Raw genomic sequence first — 18,488 nt, 5'->3', positions numbered from 1 at the left:
CAGGAGATGCATTATACTGTCATGCCCTTTCTCACTAGTTCACTGCTTCACAAGTGCTTTTTCCACCCTTCAAATCATTGCACATGCAGGATTTTGCTCCTAAATATGCCTAGAAACACAGTTTCTCATCTGTTTAACCTGTACTTATTTTAAATTTTAAGGAAGGCTGGAAAACTCAGAACAGAGAAATTCATAGAGAGAGAAGTTAAAGTGGACTGAGGCACAACAGCTTCCCCTCTGCTCATTGCACCTTGAGCCTCTGCTGCTTTTGAGATACTATACAGTGCTCTGCTTTTTGGGTTGAATTGTCCCATCCTAGTGAATGTTAGGAGAAAAAGAAGGGCTGGTGTGCTTTTACGAGGTACCAGCTATTTGTTCCATAACTTCACATCAGGGTATTAAACTGACCCCTTAAAATACAGTTTGAAAGAATTTCACATTTATGATGCTCTGGGCATCTTTAAGATCATAAATCTATTTCTCTATCTGTCTCACAGAAAACCAGAATGATTGTAGAACAACTCACAGAGCAATTCAGCAGCATTCCACCCTGCTCCAAACTCCTGGGCCTATGCACCACGTCTAGCAAAATTCAGTCATAGTTAATCAAGAAACTGGTTTTGGCAAAGAGTTTTTTTTTCCCCCTTTGTCCTAAAGGCACACATGTTGAACATAGAGATTAATAAAATCGAGTTTATGTGCCTAAAAACAACATCTGTAAGGGGGTGGGGGGAATCTCAACTGATCAAAAAAACCCTCCTCCCCTTCTAAGGCACTTGGATTTGCTTGTTGGAACCCTGAAGCCTGGGAGTTTTGAACTGTCTGTGCTTTCTGGCACTGACCCCCTGGAGAACACTGCTTTTGACCTGAGGCCCTGGAGAAGGCTTCCAAATCTGAGTGATGGAGTTGGGATCACTGGTGTGTAGCTTGAATAAAAGTGTGTAATATCACATGGTGAAAGGGTTTTGAAACTGGAGTTTTAGAATATAGTAAAAGGTAGAGAACAAGATGAAGGTTCTTAGGTGGCAGCTCTTCTTCCTTCTTGTTTCTTCTTTGTGATTTCAGGTAGCAGTTTTTAGTTGGTTACAAAGTACTGCAGTGCGGGTCACAGGGGTTTACTTATTGAGTCAAAAGTACAAATAATATAGATGTTAGCTTTTAATTGGATAGTTGGGCTTGAAAAGACCTTGTAACTAACAAAATACACTGACATGTTCTTGTTTTTAGCTAGAAGTGCTACGAAACTCTCAATACTATAAATAAAAGTTAATAAACAACTAAGTCTGAACGAGAAAATCCGTCCCTCGTGCATTCAATCCTAACTTTGAGTCAAAGCAAAAAGAAAAAAACAGCTAGCCACTAATACATGTGGAGCCACTAATATATGTGGTGCCACTGATATTTGCTCACCAGCTTCAGCATCCATGGGCTGCCACGACAGGTGGCAAAGCAGCCGAAGAGGCCGAAGACGATGATGGTGGTGCCCGTCCCGATGAGCACGTAGGGGGCATTGGTGGAGTTCTCAGCAATCAGAGAGATGTAGGTGCCAAGGGTGAGCTTGCCCCAGACCCCCACTGCCAGAAGGATAACGCCAGTGATCTGCAAGGCAAGGGCAGAAACGTGTCAGGAGTTACTGGATGTAGCTGCTGGGTTAAGGATTTAACTCTTTAGCAGCGGCGGAAATAAGGCACAGCTACATGGTCCCTCTCACGGTAGGAAAGAGACATTTATTGAGAGCACGATTTGTACTTTTTATAGTATGTTCTGCAGAGCTAAGACAAGACAGCAGCTCGTTGGATAACTGAGAGAACACCCGTGGGACCATAGCTCAGGAAGAGTCTCACGGCTGGTACCTGGTGTTGATTTTTATTATTAATTCCATTCTGTTTTGACCAAGTTATCATCCTGGGAGAAAGTCTCCCTAACTGAAGCTGAACAAGCTATCAGCCTGGGAAAGAAGCTGAGAGAGCAGGAGAACCTCCTGCCTGGGAATGATTTTCCAGACTGTAATTTTCCTAGCTCTCTAGCAGTGTGTCCACAACTGGAGGAACCTCCAAAGCAAGGGCAGAAACATTCAGGAACCACTGGGGAGCCTCCAAAGCCAGCACACAGGATCCTGAAGGGATGTGCTGATGCTATGCTGCTGGCAGGATGAAGCCTCAAGGCTTCTACAAACTCCAGAGGGACAGACAGACAAAATTAAAGTCCAGCAGATGGAGATGTTACATTAAGGCTGCCACTGATGGACAAATATCTAAGACGAATCACTGCCAAGGGAGGATGCAGTGTTCCAGCTGCAGGAACGGCTCCCTGCTCCTGCAGTCCCCTGAGAGACATGAAACTCCACATGTCCCCCTGTCTGAGTGTCCCCTGCTCCCCTCCATCATCAGCCTCAGCAGGCATTGGCATTTCTGCTACCACTTTGGGACAGGATTACCAGAGACTTCTGCTCTCCTGCTCACAGTGGCAGTAAGAATAAATCCAGCTCTTGTCCATCTTTCAGTGCAACTGTGTGCAAAGTGTGATTCCTTGTTATTGCACCCAACAGCTGAACGTCAGAAAAAATCACCAAGGAGCCCACCAACCCACAGACACCCAGTGCCCTTGCCAAGTCTGGTCCCACCCCTGCACAGCACCGTCTTCAGCTCTCCTTGTCCTGAACAAAAGTGGATTAATCAGCAAAATCTGAAAGCAAGCTGCAGGGGACTGGGAAATCTGCAGAACAACTTCTGGTTTCTCGCCTTCAGTTCCACAAAGGGCTGGTTTCTGTGCCTAAGCTGCTGAAAGTTTTACCACTGTCCCCAGGGAGGCATAAAAGCAGCCTTCACTGCCAAAATGAACAAGCAGCTTCACATATGAAAGAGAGCTCAAGCCTCGTAATAAAAAGCATTTTTAGTTGGCTGTTTGAAACAATTACCAACCCTTTACTATGCATTTTAAGAGTTTGGTTTCCCCAGGTCTCAGGGGGGGCCTATTCAATTTATAGCACACACAGACTTTGGAAAAAAGGAGGAAAGCCTCTTGGTGGTTTATTCCCCTCCTGCTTCTTAATAGAGCTCTGATTTACAAGGATTTAAGGAAATCCCTGAGTTTGTTGGGAGGTCTAAGCCCCTAGCAAGCTTGGCAGAGGGGATGGGATGTTTCCACAAAGATGCTGATGATGCACCTCAAGTTGCAGCACTGCTGGCTGGAATTTTGCTTATGAAGATAAAAAACCCTAAGACTTCCCTACAAACCTTTTCCTGACCTTTATTTAGCAGAGCACAAGCAGTGCTATGGCTAATGCCCACCTCCACCCCAAGGCAAGCCTCATTTCCTTACTTCCAAGACACACTTTCCATCACTATCTCTCTGTGCCATCACACAGCCTAGGGCACAATGAATGTACTGGTTTCTGGTTTGGTTTTTAGATGTTTCTTTAAAAGCAGGAGAGACATGGGCAGACAGAAGACCAGGACAGTTCTGGCCTGAGAACAAGGCAGCAGGAACAGACACTGCTCCTGACACTCACCATCAGTACACACATCTTCCCTTCACCTCTGTCTCCTTCCTTTGACCCCAAATCTCTCCACCAGCCTCTTTCTGTGACCTCAGGGTCAGGTTCCATAGTTGGGGCTTCTGAAAGGTCTAAAAGGAAACCCACAGCACCTTCTCCAAGGCACAATTCCACCTCAGCCTTCCCTACTCCCTTTCCACTGTAAAGTTTCAATTCAGACAATGATCACACAGGAGAGGTACAAAGTATTTCAGATATCCTGGCAGTCAGAGGACAGTGATTACCAGCCCTTTGACCTTTAGAGCCCCTCTGAGCATTCAGCATCCAAAGGAACTTTATTTACAAACACCTGGAAGAGCCAGCACACGTGGAGCACAAGAGCAGCAGTACAATTCCATCAGTGGACTTCCTACAGCAAAACCTGGTCTTCATATGGCCCAGCAAGAATTTTAAGATTTGTCCTGGAAAGAAAGTGTGTCATAACCCCACTCCAGATCCTCAGCAGACACAGAAGAAATGAACTGGCAGCTGCACAGCCCACAATGCCCCAAATGAGACATCTGGAGTGGTACATAAAAACAAGCATTTGCAAAGGAAAAAAAAAAATTAAAAAAAAGTAAGAAGTTTGCTTCTAAAAAGCAGCTAACTGCCAGAGATCCTACCTAAATGCAAAGACACATGGGATCATGTCCTTTGGTGTTTTTAAGGGAAAGCAAAATAGAAAAACTACCCCAACCACCAGGTTTCAAGGCCTGTCACAAATTTACCAAATGCTTTTGATTTAGAAAAAAACTCCGTAGTTTTCCTTGGACCTTCCTTTTATACCAGCCTTGGTATAAGCAGCAATAATCCTGGATAACACAGGCAAAGCTCATCTCCACACCCAAGCAGACAACATCACCAGAGAGATTCCTGCCAGCAGCCAGGGCTGGCCTGATTTATCCATGCTCAGGACCAGTTCCTATCATCATAACAAGCCCCAGAAACTCAGACTGGCTTTGTGTCCACAAGTGGGCTTGCAAGTGGTTTGTGCTGGTTTTGGTTGCCTCTTTTTCATACTTGCAGCCTGTCTTGCCCCCCACAATGTTTTGATGGACTTTTCCAGCATCTTCTGTTTCTTTTCTGCATTCTTTCTCTAGTTTGCAACATTATTAGAAAGCGATTTCATCAAGGTAGATGATATCTTCCTTACAAAAGTTCCCTGCAGTGGAAGCCCCTGGATTCATGTTTCCTCAGCCAGGAAACTGGAGATGTAGATTCCATAAAACATCATTATTAGTCCTGCCCTTCATTTAGGTCAAAATTTTAAAGGTTAAAAGAAAAAAAAAACAAAACCCAAAAAACACAGGAGATATCCAGGTTGGGCAAGGATTGCAAAGGCTGTACACACGAAGAAATGCATTGTTTAGCCCCAGCAGGTCTCACATTTCAGTGCCTCTGAGCTCAGGCTCAGCAAACACACCCCAGAAGCCCTTGACTGATGAGATGGCAGGAAATGAAGCAGGTGGGCCACCTGGACATTTTCTAAGAAAATTTCCACTGAAATCAAGATGTTCCCACAGAATGTTTTAATCTACATGAATTGGATTGTTCTGGTTTAAAAAAAAATAAATCTGTGAACCAACGCCCCCAACTCTACCTCTTGCCTCTCCTCAAGCATGGTATCACAGGCACATCCCACCAACCCCTGATTTCAGTCAAAGGCAGGATTCCTAGTCCTTTTACCTTCCTTCAGCATCAATACAGATGTTTCCAATGTTACCTGCAGTACTGCTCCCAGTTCTGGATGTGGTGGAAAAGTTACCATGCCACAGGCAGGCAGAAATACAAAAGAACTGACTGTCAGCTCTAACCTCACTTGTCCAACAAACCAACTGCTTTTTAGAGACACACACAAAATATGGCCAACAGCACTGACACAAGGGTACACAGCTTTACAGGACACAGGGAAAGTGCCCTGATAATGCTGGGCATTGCTGAAATCAGAACTAATACTAAACACATGCAGTTTCTCAATAAAAGACAACAGAAAAATGTCCAAGAATTACTTCTTTTAATAGTGCCAAAACAAAGATTAAACTATCAACCCCCTTCTAGGTAACAGCAGCAAAGCATGCAGAGAGGAGTATTCAGAAAATAGCTTCTGAAAGTGCACTGTCTTTAATTAATTAAATTCTGTCAGAATTAGGCAGGAAAACACTATGTATTCCTTTCAACTGATGCACACCACTCCTCAAAGAGTCTGCTGTCCTCATACCCCAAAACCCACAGAGCATTGGTGGCACGATGTGTATCAGCTGCTGCTGACACAGGAGGCATGGAAGGTTCTACACCACGCTTCCTAATTCAAGCCCTTATTTATACTCAGGGCTGCCACACGGAATATTTAAAGTTTGTCAGTTACAGAGGTGAAGAGAAAGGTGCAGCAGGAATTGCTAGTTTATTGGTCCACATAATTCATGTCCTCCTGTTCATTACTGATGTGAGCTATTTTGATTCTCAAACTCTGTCAAAATAAAACTTGGAAGCCAATCCTGATTGCTGCAGAGTGCACAGCAATCCCTCCTACTCCCAAAAGCAGCAGGAAGAGCTCAGCATTCCTCTGGACCAGCTCTTTATCTACAGAACAGAGCTGCAGGAGGGCAACTTCATTAATGAGGATCTCGCTGTAGGTATAATTCTTCTATTTCATTTCATATTTTCAACCTCGCTAAATGAATGTAAAAAGGGGGCAGCTTAAAAAGAAATTCAAAGCAGCGGCAAAGAATCAGATACAAGGAAAAGAACCAGGTTGTTGGCATTTTCAGGTTCTCAATTCCAAATACTTCCTTTTCCAAACACCAGCCTCCCTGCATTCTGATAGAGACATGCTGTCTCTGCCCAGCTCTCCTGCAACCTTTTCCTCAAACAGGCTAGAGAAAGGCTGTGCAGAAAATGGATGAAGCCAGGGGAAGGCAGACAAGAACTATCTCAATCCATCTTGGCTGAAGCTGAAAGGTCTAGCAATAGGTTTAGCAGGCTGTGAGGAAATGAGAGAGGACCAAAGCACACAGCTAATTACCTCTTCCAGACATTTACCCAAAGGAGGGGAACTTTTCCACGATGAAAACGTCCGACCTTGACAACATCCAGAACAAATCCTGCGTTAAAAGCATGTCCAGAGAGACTTAAAAATAACTGGCCTACCTCTGAAAATTTTATAACTTTCCCAAAATAGGCAATGGATCACGTTCAAAATGTTCTTGCTTTACAGCTTGTCAGGCTCTGGGAGTGGCTGGCTTTGAGTCTTCTCCTGCCTCAGCCCCTGGGCTCTCATCAGGCAGGCAGGCGACTAAAACCAATATAGAACAGAACATGGAAATGCCTGTAAGCCAGCAACACACCTGAATTCTGTGTCCTCACATCTGCTGATCCTGACTACACCTGCAAACCCACCTTGGGTCACCTCTGCGCAGGACTGATCTCTGCTGGAGTGCACAGGAAATGAAGATGCCATGAGCTGTGTTGCTGGAGAAAGGCAGCAAGTTGCAAGTCCATAAATAACCATTTCTGGCCCCTTTGCAAACTGAGAGACAGCCTGTAAAGGTCACCGTGTTAGGAGAAAACACCTGCAGTGGCCATTCTTAGATGTAACTGTTCCAGTGTCTTCTAGTTCCTGACTTCACCGTTTCTTTCTTAACACATTCCCCCAGTACCCAACAACATTATTTTGTCCCTTTGCTCTTGTAACTCAGGCCTGTCCCTCTTCTTCTTTGCTCCTTACAGTTTTCTATATAAATAATTCCTTCCTAAAAAGACACAGCCAAAAGGATTTAAAGGAAAATACTCACATTCCTCTCTGAGATCCCCTGCTTGTCTCACCTGGGCAGGCTGCCACGCTTTGGGCTCAGGGTTTTCTCTCCTTGTTGCATGTGTGGAATGTCCAGCACAACGAATCTTGCTTCATCCCTTCACCTCAGGAATCTGTTTGAGTAATGATCCCCGCTGCTCAGCATCCATCTGGAACTAGCTGCTGTCACAAAACTGATTATCCACCACAGCCCTTGCTGTTTCTGTGCAAAACTGGGATTCCTGTGTATTAAAACTCCTGGTCCATGTACTCCCTGTGGAAACCATCATCAGGGATACCAGCACATGCAAACCACAGCAGTGGGGATGCTGCCTCTGCTCTCACATCACCACTGGGTCAGAGCTGAGTGTCCAGAGCACTCAAGTCATTGGACAACCACTGAATCTGCCCTGAAATACAGCAGAGGAGATTTTGATTAGACACACTCATATCAAGCTTAACAACCTGTTCTTGCACAGCTCCTTCCTCTAAGTGGACTACTATCCTACTTCGTTTTCAGAAATATTTTTAATTTCCAGTGTTTGTCCTAGCTTGGACACTATTACAAGTACATGAATAGTTGTCCCAAGTGAGCTGACATTAGATTAAGGTCCTCAGAGGTAAAACTGTAGTGCTGGTAAAAAAAAAAAAAAAAGACAATAAATTAAAATATTGGCTCTCACACAGATGGCAAAGGGAATACCTAATTATCATGGAGCTGATTTGGCTACTCACCACCAACTCGGCAGACAACAGAGTGTGTACTAATCTACTAATCCCTAACTTTAACAGTGCCTCTATCAACTACAGAGTTAAATGACCTCTGAAAGGAAGGGAACATTTTATAAAGAGCCCAGGTGCTTCCCAGCAGCCCCACCCATCCATACACCAACCACACCCCGAGGTCTAAGAGTGCTTTCCTTGCAGGCTAGGGCAGAAATGACAACCAGGGCTGAATCACTTACTCTGTATGGAAAACACATTAAAAATCACATAGAGGTCAGTGCAACCTCCTCCTTGCAACCAGAAGAGGTCAATGATCATTTAATGAACAGCAGGGAAGAAAACATCACAGTAATTTTGTTTGCTGCAGGATAAAAAATTGGACATTGCCCAAAAAGTCCTAGGAGCACTAACAAGGACTGCAGTGGGAAGACAAGAACTTGAAAACAACCTTGCAGCATTGCTCAAAACTACGGATTTCTTGCTAATACAGTGCAAATACCTATTCTTAGAGAATTTTTTCTATAAGGAAACAATTGATTACATGCCACTTGTGGGAAGATTCTGGAAGGACATTTGGGACCTGATTTCTATACTAATATCAAGCCTGTGATAAATCGTTATCATAAATAGCCATATTCTTATGCTGAAGATGTAGCTTTATGACACGTAGCACTTTCAGAAAAGAAGTTGGAAATCTCGGTAAAATTAAGTTCTTTATCATGAGAATGATTTTTATGTAAGACTCTTCATTAAATGAGTGAAGATATTCTGCTTTACAGATTAGTCACCAGTGGCTCTATTAATTGATGTGTCTTTTAAGCCAGAGAAAAATGTGGTCATCTCTGGATAAAAATAAAACGCAAAAATACATTTCTGCTGGGAATTTTCAGACCTAATTTCTTGAAATGTAGCTTTAAATATGCATGGCTGAATATCTCAGGGAAAAGAACTTAGAGAGTGGAGACTTCAAAAGCAGCATCCCACTCTGCAAGGCTAAGGCACACTCCTAGCCAGAGGAATTGTGGTTGTTTTGAAGGTCTGCTGGTACACAGAACAGAAAGAACTGACTGATCATCAGCAAAGTGATACAGCCAGGGAATATTTACCTGTGGGGCCTGAAAGTTTTTGGAAGCTTAAATGCAGCAGCTGTCCCTCATACTCACACTATGCAATTCCTTCAGTAGCAATACACAGAGATGACAGAAACATTCATGTTTACACAGCATGACATAGCCTGGCCTCAAATTTTAAAACAGTTCACTATTTTACTGAGATATAAGACTTCAAATGATAAAAAATGCAAGAGAGTAAAAAGTTTTGAAACAGGACTATCCCCTACTTAAATACTTTATTATTTCTTAAATGCTCTTGTTGTTTGCTTGCCTCCTAATAAATCAAGGCAAAATCTAAACTTCTATTAATTCCTTTGTGAACCAAGTAAAGGAATAAAATTAAACACTCTGAAAAATAGCCTCTAGTGCTATCCATGCCTAAGAGACTGTGTCCAAAGCCCAGGCTGAGTCAGACTTCAGTGGAAAGACTCCTTTGTTCCTCAGGACTGACCAGGGTAGAGAAGCCTTTGAGAGAGACTCCAGTCAAGGAGTTTTGGTAATTTCAGTGGATCAATTAGCACATAAATTCCTCCCTGTACATGTAACAGCCTTACAAAGTTTGGATTTAGCAGTAAGAAAACTTGAATTAAAAAGAGATGCACAAGCTCATTAGTCACTGCACACAACAGCAGTGCCAGGAAATTCTTTCAGAACCATTTTTATTCAAGCAACTACAGTCCTAATAACCTTCAGAAAAAGCAGAATATGGCATTGAGGTGTGAGATGATAAATTCAGTAGTACCAAATGCAAGGTCACATTTCTAGGACCAATTCCAGCAGTTTCAAGCCCCTAAATTTGCAAACAATAGAGGAGGAGAAGGATTTCTGAACACCAGCTCACCACGGTGTTTATGAAGAGCCACTCATGGCACACACACACAGAAGGCACAGTGGTGCATTTCCAAAGGCAAGGAATTTCCAGAGGAGGCTGTTTCCAGAAAGCTGAGGGGATGCTGAGCAGGTCCATGGCCATCCTGGGATGAGGAGGCACTGGAGAGTCCCTTGAGCTCCCTTGGGAGTTGGCTTCCAGACCTGGGATGAGGAAGGGTGAGGGGATATAAACCTGCCTGTAAGAGGATTACACTGCAAGGACAAGAGAGAGCTGGCAAAGCCACAGGACAGCCCAGCTGGGAGCAAAGGGAGCAATGAATGCACTGAGGCTGCAAATCAGGGTAAGGAGGGTGGGAGCAGCCTCCTCCTCTGGAACAGGGAAGGAGGTGAAGCCACAACACAGCCAGAGCCTGCAGAGAGTGACAGCTGGGCAGCTTTCATCCCTTCACTCTGGGATGGGGGCTGCACAAATGGAGAGCTGGGGGGTCCCACTGAATGCCTAAAAGGCTGGAGCCTGTGAAGGGAAAGGGGGAACAGCAGGGTCTCAGCTGCCATCCATCCATCCATCCATCCATCCATCCATCCATCCATCCATCCATCCCTCCATCCATCCATCCATCATCCATCCATTCATCCATCCATCCATCCATCCATCCATCCATCATCCATCCATCCATCCATCCATTCATCCATCCATCCACCCATCATCCATCCATCCATCCATCATCCATCCATGCAGAGCCAGGCTGCCTCTGGCTAGAAGGTCGTCAGCTGCAGCAGTAATTTTAGTTCAGTCCATCCAAAAATCAGCTTGGGGGTACATGTAATGATACGGTTTTGTTTAGAGTTTAAAAAGGATTTTATTATTGCAACCAAGTCCCTCATATCCTGATCCCATTTTAGGGAAAATCAGTGCTTATTTACATTCTCCTAATCATACTCAGAATGAGCTGAGAATTGCCATTCCTACTGTGAGGCTGTTTTATTTTTTTTCCCAGAAAGGGCACATTCCTTCCATCATTAAGACTTCTGGTTCTTTTCCATTCTCCTTTCACATGAGCCATGTTTTGTGTTCTTCAAGCACCATGCTCCAGGTGTTTTCTGGTGTTCTGCTTTTGGAGGCAGTGCACATAGGATAGATCCTCACTATGCTGTTGTACAGCTCACATGAGAAATAATGTGTTCACAGTTCACCATACCCAAGTCAGTCCTTCAAAACCAACCATGTTCTCCACAACCATCTGCATTTCCCCCACCTTGGCTACTGCCTGTCCTCCAAAACACAAGCACAGCAACACGGGTAAGGAAGTGAAAGAGGAACAAGGCTAAGGATGGCAAAAGTAAGGTTTGCTCTTCTCTAAAGCAACCCAGTTTTGCCCAGCCAAGGTCCAGCTCTCTGGTTCTGTATCCACATGACAATTTTCATAGGCTCTGTTGTTCATTTGTCTACAGCTCTGGTTTTCATGTGCTACTCCTGCTACAAGAGCCAAAGTCAAAGCCAGAAGTTGCTTTTAATACTTCAGTGCTTTCTTAGAGAGAAGGAAATCCCAACAGGATTGCAAAATCAAAATTCCACACCATGTCTTATAAATATGATTTCAAAATAGCTTAGGACCTGCAACCATTTGGATGAAATTAAAAGAAACGACTGAATTGTGTTTTATATTCCTATACATGCACATATACTGGTGCTTAAATGGTTGAGATACTGGTGTTCCTGTTTGTGGGTATTCACTTGAGTATGTGTCTGAAAATAAAGGCACATTCCTCATTTATTAGGTGGGTTTTGCTACATGTCAGTGTTGCCTAATTGAAATGCTGACACTTTTGAGTGTGTTTGACTGTATGTGCTTGCATGGAAAAAAAAAGTTTCTATGTAGCCTGCACTCAAACTGCTAAATTCCAGCTGAAACAAAACCAAAACATGTCAGCCAGAGCAGAAACAAAATTTTAGAAATTTCAACCCAGATGTCTGATTATTAAAAAAATCAAAACAACACTACAAGGAAAAAAATAAAAAAGGCAAAAAACCCAAGCAAAAGCAAACCAAACCAAAAAAATCAAACCAAACCAACGCAACACAAAAGAACCCAAGCAACAAAAATGACAACAACAAAACCCCAAACCCCACCACCCCCACAACAGCAAAACCAGTAAAAAATACCAGATAATTACAATACCAAAGTGACACCCCAATATTGCTGATAACACCCATGTAACTACTCTGCTGGTACTTTAATGCCCTTTTGAGACACAAGTCTCTCTGCACCTCTATTCCCCATCAGGACAGTGATGCCACCAGGAGAGCCTTTTAACCACAGGTCTCCCACTACTTAAACTCATTCTCTGGCATGGCTCCATGGAATCCCATGTGGGATTCCATCATGCAGGGTTCCCTCACCCCACCCTGGAGCTTTGTCACAGCCCCTTGGGAGCACAGGGACAAATGTCAGTGTCACTTGTGGCTGAGCTGCTGCCAGACCCCTGCAGAAGACCCCTGGGAGATGGAACGGCTGCTGCTTCCATCTGCAGACCCCTCTGCCAAAATCAAAATGTCCTTGGTCAAAACCACCAAAATACCCCAGAACTGAGCAGGAATGCTCCTGCTGTTTGAGGTGCAGCATAAGATTTGCAGAAGGGATTGATTATGCTTGGGTTTTAAATCAAACTTTTAGATTTCTACGTATAGTACCTTGCTGTTTAATCCTTCAAGTTTTCTGAAACAGCTGCAATGATGTCCTAAATGACAGATGGACCAAGCTGTATGGTATTTTGCATATCTTATTGCTATGAAAGATGATTCATTTTTAAATACTTTCAGACTTCTTTATTCCTGTTAATCTCATCAGCTTTAATCAGGTTTTGATATACAGTTAACATTCTTGCTAAGCAAATCTGCAATCAATGCAAATGAATTAAGTTGGTTGTTTAAAGGAAAGGAAGAGGAGGACTTTATCTGGTTCTTGGCTCTGGTGCAACTTGCAAAGCCTTTCTGAGCCTGTCAGAGCAGGCACTGGAAAGGCAGAGGTGAGCAGCCATGCCTGGGTTGTGGTGCTGCTCCTCAGTCCCCCAGGCACGAGAGAAATTCCACAGAGTGAGAGAAGGAGAGGAGGTTTGTTCTGCCTGGCAACTCCCCTGAGTTTCCTTTCAAGTGCCTGTAACTACGATAACTGGTGAAAGCCTCTCTGTGTGGTTGGGTTAGTGCACTTCCATCCTCCCTGGAAATTGGGCTAATAAACCCCCTTATGTTTACATAAAGCAGAGAAGAAATATGTTGAGGAAGCAATTTCATTTGCAAGCTTGAATGGGAGTACTGCAATTAACGGAAAGAAAAAAGACAAATATAAAAAGTGGGCATAAAAAAACCTGTTATGTGTTTCAGAACAGCAATTAAAGGAAATGATTCACTGTAGAGCCCCTGTTGAAAAGATTAAAGAAAACCACTGCATCTTTCTCAAGAAGAATTACAGTTTGAAGGGGGGTTTCATGCTGGTATAATGCTAGTTTATTTACAGATATTCAATATTTATCTTACTAGCATTCACATGAGCAGTAAGGCAAGCTAATGTTACGATCATTATACACATCATTCTGTTTTATTTCATTTGACTGGTTGTTGTAAAATTCATGTTTGCACCGTTGCCAGTTGATCTTATTCAAGCCTCATCTATGCTCTTTATAGGTTCCAATTTAGGGAACCACCTACTAACGACAGAAAATAGAAAACTTTAAAAGGCTGAGCATGAGCCATAAAAATTCCTAGTTGATTACTCTACCAAGCTTTCCACTTTTACTTTACCAGCTCTTACTACACCCTGCCAGCAGCTGTCACTAGGACAGTGCTGTGAGTGGCTCCAGGCAGGGATGTAGCTCCCAAATTTGCCATCCTATGCTGATGCACACTGTTAATCCAGGATGACACACCAGCACCACAGTGTTACCAACAGGCTTCTCTAAGCTTAGGATATCAGAGGGATGAGATGGGAGGAATGACAGAGCAGCAGTACCAGAAAGGAAGGAAACAAAAATAAAATTGCTATACTCATCCACATATAACAATAATAATTAAATAAAAATTAAAAACCTTGGCACCAAACAGTATGGGAAAAGACCAGACACACCTTTTCCACCTCATGTTGCCAACCACACTGATAATACACAGTAGTGTTCTCTTCCAAACTCCAGGCATACACAAAAGAACCACATCCTCCTACTTAATTAACATACAAAATTATAAAGACCTGCATTTTGATATGGATTGATAAGGGAGATATGCATTTTGATAAGGGAGACCCTACAACTTCCAACATGCCAGGCTGTTGGGGAGCTCTCCTGCCTGAATGTTTCAGAGGTCAAAGCCTGGGAATTGTGCACTTTCCTAGGATTCACAGGGAGAAAGAAAGGCTGCTTCCAGCTGTGACAGCCCTGTCAAACAGTCCCAGCGAGTTCTGCTTCTTCAAAACCAAAACACACTATTCCCATCTAAGTGTTCCTGACAGGGAATGCTCCAAAATCAATGCCTGGAGAAGACACAACCCAACAAGTAACAGGAACTTCTCTGAGAGAGCCTAGTATCATTCTTTATTTTCCTGCTGTTTGGTTCCTGGATTGAATTTCACACAAAGGATCCTCTATACTAAAACTTGCTGTTCCTTTAACCCTTATTGTGCTGTTTCCCACATGGGCATTTCCATTCGCACTTCACTTACATTGATCTTCAGCTGCAAGTTTCTACACTGCAAAGTCTTGATGCATTTTGCACTGCATTTTGCTGTAGAAACCCAGAATCAAGATCAGTAGAAAGCATCCCAAAACATGCCACATCAAGAAATGTGAATATCTAAATTTAACAAAAATTAATCTTCTTCTGTTTGTGCCAATAGGGGTGTATTTTCAAAAGATATTCAAGATAACACTGAATTAAGCACAGAAGAGCTGAAACTCACTGATCTGTAAGTCACCCAAACATCATGAATGAAACACCAGATAAATGCTTTGTCAATTAAAGAAAAAATACCACTCTGTAATATAGCAAGAAAGAAAAACAATCTGACTTACAAAGTTCTTTGCAAAATACAAATTGATTAGAGCTAAACCCTTCTACCATTACACTATTTAAATAGATCAGGCAAAAAACTTTGTCTCTTAGGCCAACAAGTTTTTATTATCCATCTTGCAGGTTCCCACTTTGTATCCTTCTAGAGAAATTACAGAAGAAACATCCAACCAACCACATCCATGTCCTGGACAGGGAAAAGGGACTTGATGCATCTCTTCCAAGAGCAGTGTGGTGTTGCCAGAGACAAGAGAGGGATGACTGGGAGGTCTGGATGGTGTCTCTGCCTCAGGGCTCAACACTTGGGTTAGCAGAGCAACCTGGACTTAAAGATTTAGATGCGTATCTTTCATAGAGGCAAAAAACTACGGCTGGATGCTAAGGCACAAATGCATAAATGGGTGTCCAGATAAGAACTCATCCCAGGAATACTCCACACAGGATAAATGATGCCTGTGTGAGATCAAGCTGCCTTAAAAAACAAAGCTCAGCAACTGCACTCCAAGAGACGCCTCAAAGCAAAGCAATGCTTAAACTATAATGAAAAAATATTATTTCTACATACTTTGCCCTCTTCCCCAACAGAATTGCTCAAACAGAGCCTAATGCTTTATGCCAACACAACAAAGTAAACTGAACTTAGTTTAGTCAAATTTGCTGATCAATACAGAAATGTAAGGGCTTCTAAAACACATTTACAGTTCTGTTGAGGAAAATATTTTCTCATTCAAATGGATATTTTAATGTCAGCACAGGTAAATACACCCCTGATGCATCATTACAGCAACTGCACTGTTTAAGAATTCAAATACAAGAAGAAAGTAAAAAAACTGTATTAGAAATATTAGGAAAAGTTAAGTAAATATAAATATAGTTTTCATTGAACAAGCTGATAAAGTGTCAATAAAAATGAGAAACTAGGGCCTATCTATTGAAAATAAAATAATATTCTTGCAACATCTACCATCAGGCATGGTCATACTGGGTATGAGCCATTGCCTTCACTTCCTGGAATGGATGGCACCTGGAAACAAACCATCAGCAAGGCATTATCTTCACTGTTAGTTCTTAAACTCTCAATGTCCCATCAAAATGCAACAATATTATGAAGACAGTCCTTTCAAAACTTAAACCAGCATTAATTTCCATATCCAGATGGTCAGTGTATATCTTTAGCAGCACTGCCTGCATTACTGCAGGTAAATGAAACAAAAAAATAATGTTCTATTAATTTAACAGATGTCTTATTTTGACCACAAAATATTAACATAAAAATATTTTTTTCTAGCTTGTCTTACTTGCATTATTAAATGAAGGCACAGAGGTAAGTAGGAAGTGGGATAAAACCATGAAAAAAGCAAGGCTCACTGAAGCTTGGTTATTGCAAATTAACCCAAATAACTCTTTCTGAAAAGCTGACTCACTTTTTATACAACAGAAATACTGCTGGAACCATCAGAGTTCCCTGCAGGAAACCTGCTGACAGAGCACCACGTGGAAAACACGAAAAAGCTGTACTGAAACAGCCTGATGACAAAGGAGCTGGCAACACGGGGGAAGCTGCAACCACCCGTGCCAGCAGAGAAATTCTGCAAGCATTGGAACTCACCTGCTTTTATGTCACAAAAAATGAGGGACATCCTAAGGAAAGCTGATTGAGGATGAAAATGGCCAGCACTGTCACACAGAGGACACTGGAGGAAAGGGAGGCTTTTCACACCAAAGCAGAAGGAACTTGAATTATCTGTGTCATGTTCTGAGCAGGTGTATACAGACCTGGCATAGCCTGGTCTCAGTGCTCAGGAATTACAGATTAAAAAGCTACACCAGCTGCTCAAAGGGTGAATTTAACTGCTAGGGCAAAGCAGGTGGGAAAAATGCTTGTGCAAACTATGTACTTGCAGCACATGGAAATATGGGCACTACAGAACAGAGTCCTGATGAAATCTCTGGAGCAGAGTATGATTCCAGCTGTCCACATTCAGATTATTACACTATGAGTATGGAAGACACCATGACTGCTGCAGAAACCAGAGTTTCCTAGGCTGCTCAGGGGCTTCCTTGTCCTCCTTCAGCAGCAGCACCAGTCATGCTCATGACAGTGCAAGACCAAAGTCCACGGGCAGTTTTATTGGAAGTTTTCCAAGCTCTTAACTCTTTTCTTTTTGAAAGCAAGCATGGTCTACATGACTCTGTGGATCACATGTAAAACTGGTTACACAGCCAGTTTAAATTAGAGCTGGCTGGGAAAAAAGAATAAAGATAGATCTCAGTCTCATTTACAGCTTTTATGTAACTTGACAATTCCTGCTACACTTGACAATTTTTGCTACACTTTTAATCTCCATCTCTGAAGCATCAAGTACATGGCTCTCTCTAAATCCACCCAGCATTACTTGAATAGTGTTCTCAGGTGTCACTTTTACTTTTTTAACACCTAAGAGTGTTTAGCTCCCCCAAGGACAAAGAGCACCCACACCCACAAAGTATTGCCTGAACTGAGAGCAGAAACACTGAAATAAAGGCTTAGAATTCTCCATCCACAAAAACACTTTGTACACTACAGTTCTTTATTTCAACAGATTGTAGGTATCTAAACCCTAAACCAGAGTTGTGAGCTCTGTCCTTCTTCCATCTCTTGTCCAAAAACCCAGTGTTGACTTTGGTCATCAACACTACTGAAGCAGGAAGACTGCACCCAAGGATGGGCATCACAGGGCAGAGGATAAAATACAGAGGCTGCAGCTTCCATACCTAATTAAACCAGACGGGCAGAGATTAAAAGGCCTATCTTGTAAATAAGGACATTTCAAAAGCACCCAGACACTCAGAAGAGATAATGCAGTAGAAAACAGGTACCCAATTTCCAAGGGCTGTCTTTCATTGCACAGAGCAGCCTGACCACCTGAAAACCCCAGGACCTATCAGCACCTTCAGGCACCTAAATGGAAATGTGACTCTACACAAACATCACCTTTTCTGACCACTCTCATACCAGCATTAATCTGTACCTTCTCTTACATCCCTTGGCTTGTATTAACTTTTTCCATTTAAACCATCTTAGAACAGCAAAACGAAGTATTCAGTATTTCAGCTCCCTACCCTCAGCCTGTTAATACAGACACGACATATTTACAGTGGATTTCTAATACAGACATGCAACTAGAACACCAGGAGAGATGGTTGCTGTAAGGAAAAGATCACATTAAATATACTCTGCAAAGAACATAAAATCAGTGACATTCTGACCATCAGGCCTTGGGGAATGATCTGTACTCCCTGCTCACAGCAGGCAGGCTGGTGCTGGGCTGATGCTGAGCAGATGGCTACAGAGCAGCTTTTGCTGGCTCTGAGCCATCATATTGTTTTTTCCTTGCTCGTGAAGGTTGGGTTATTTATTTATTACGTGGCCTGACACAGTTGTGAGCAGGGCATGAT

At 42.7% G+C, this 18,488-nt stretch overlaps 1 protein-coding gene across 1 annotated transcript in view; it reads right to left on the bottom strand.

Annotated features, from left to right (window-relative positions):
- Positions 1-18,488, bottom strand: part of TSPAN7 (tetraspanin 7) — an 84,781-nt gene that overhangs the window by 17,205 nt on the left and 49,088 nt on the right. The window contains exon 2 of the mRNA XM_014876834.2: positions 1,411-1,599. Coding sequence (XP_014732320.1) covers positions 1,411-1,599 — 189 coding nt within the window. The remainder of the gene's footprint in view (positions 1-1,410; positions 1,600-18,488) is intronic.

This window comes from Sturnus vulgaris, chromosome 2, assembly GCF_052056855.1.
Source record: "Sturnus vulgaris isolate bStuVul1 chromosome 2, bStuVul1.hap1, whole genome shotgun sequence".
NCBI classification, from domain to species: domain Eukaryota; kingdom Metazoa; phylum Chordata; class Aves; order Passeriformes; family Sturnidae; genus Sturnus; species Sturnus vulgaris.
The sequence above is the reverse complement of the archived record's forward strand: the minus strand, read 5'-3'. Positions and strand labels throughout refer to the sequence as shown.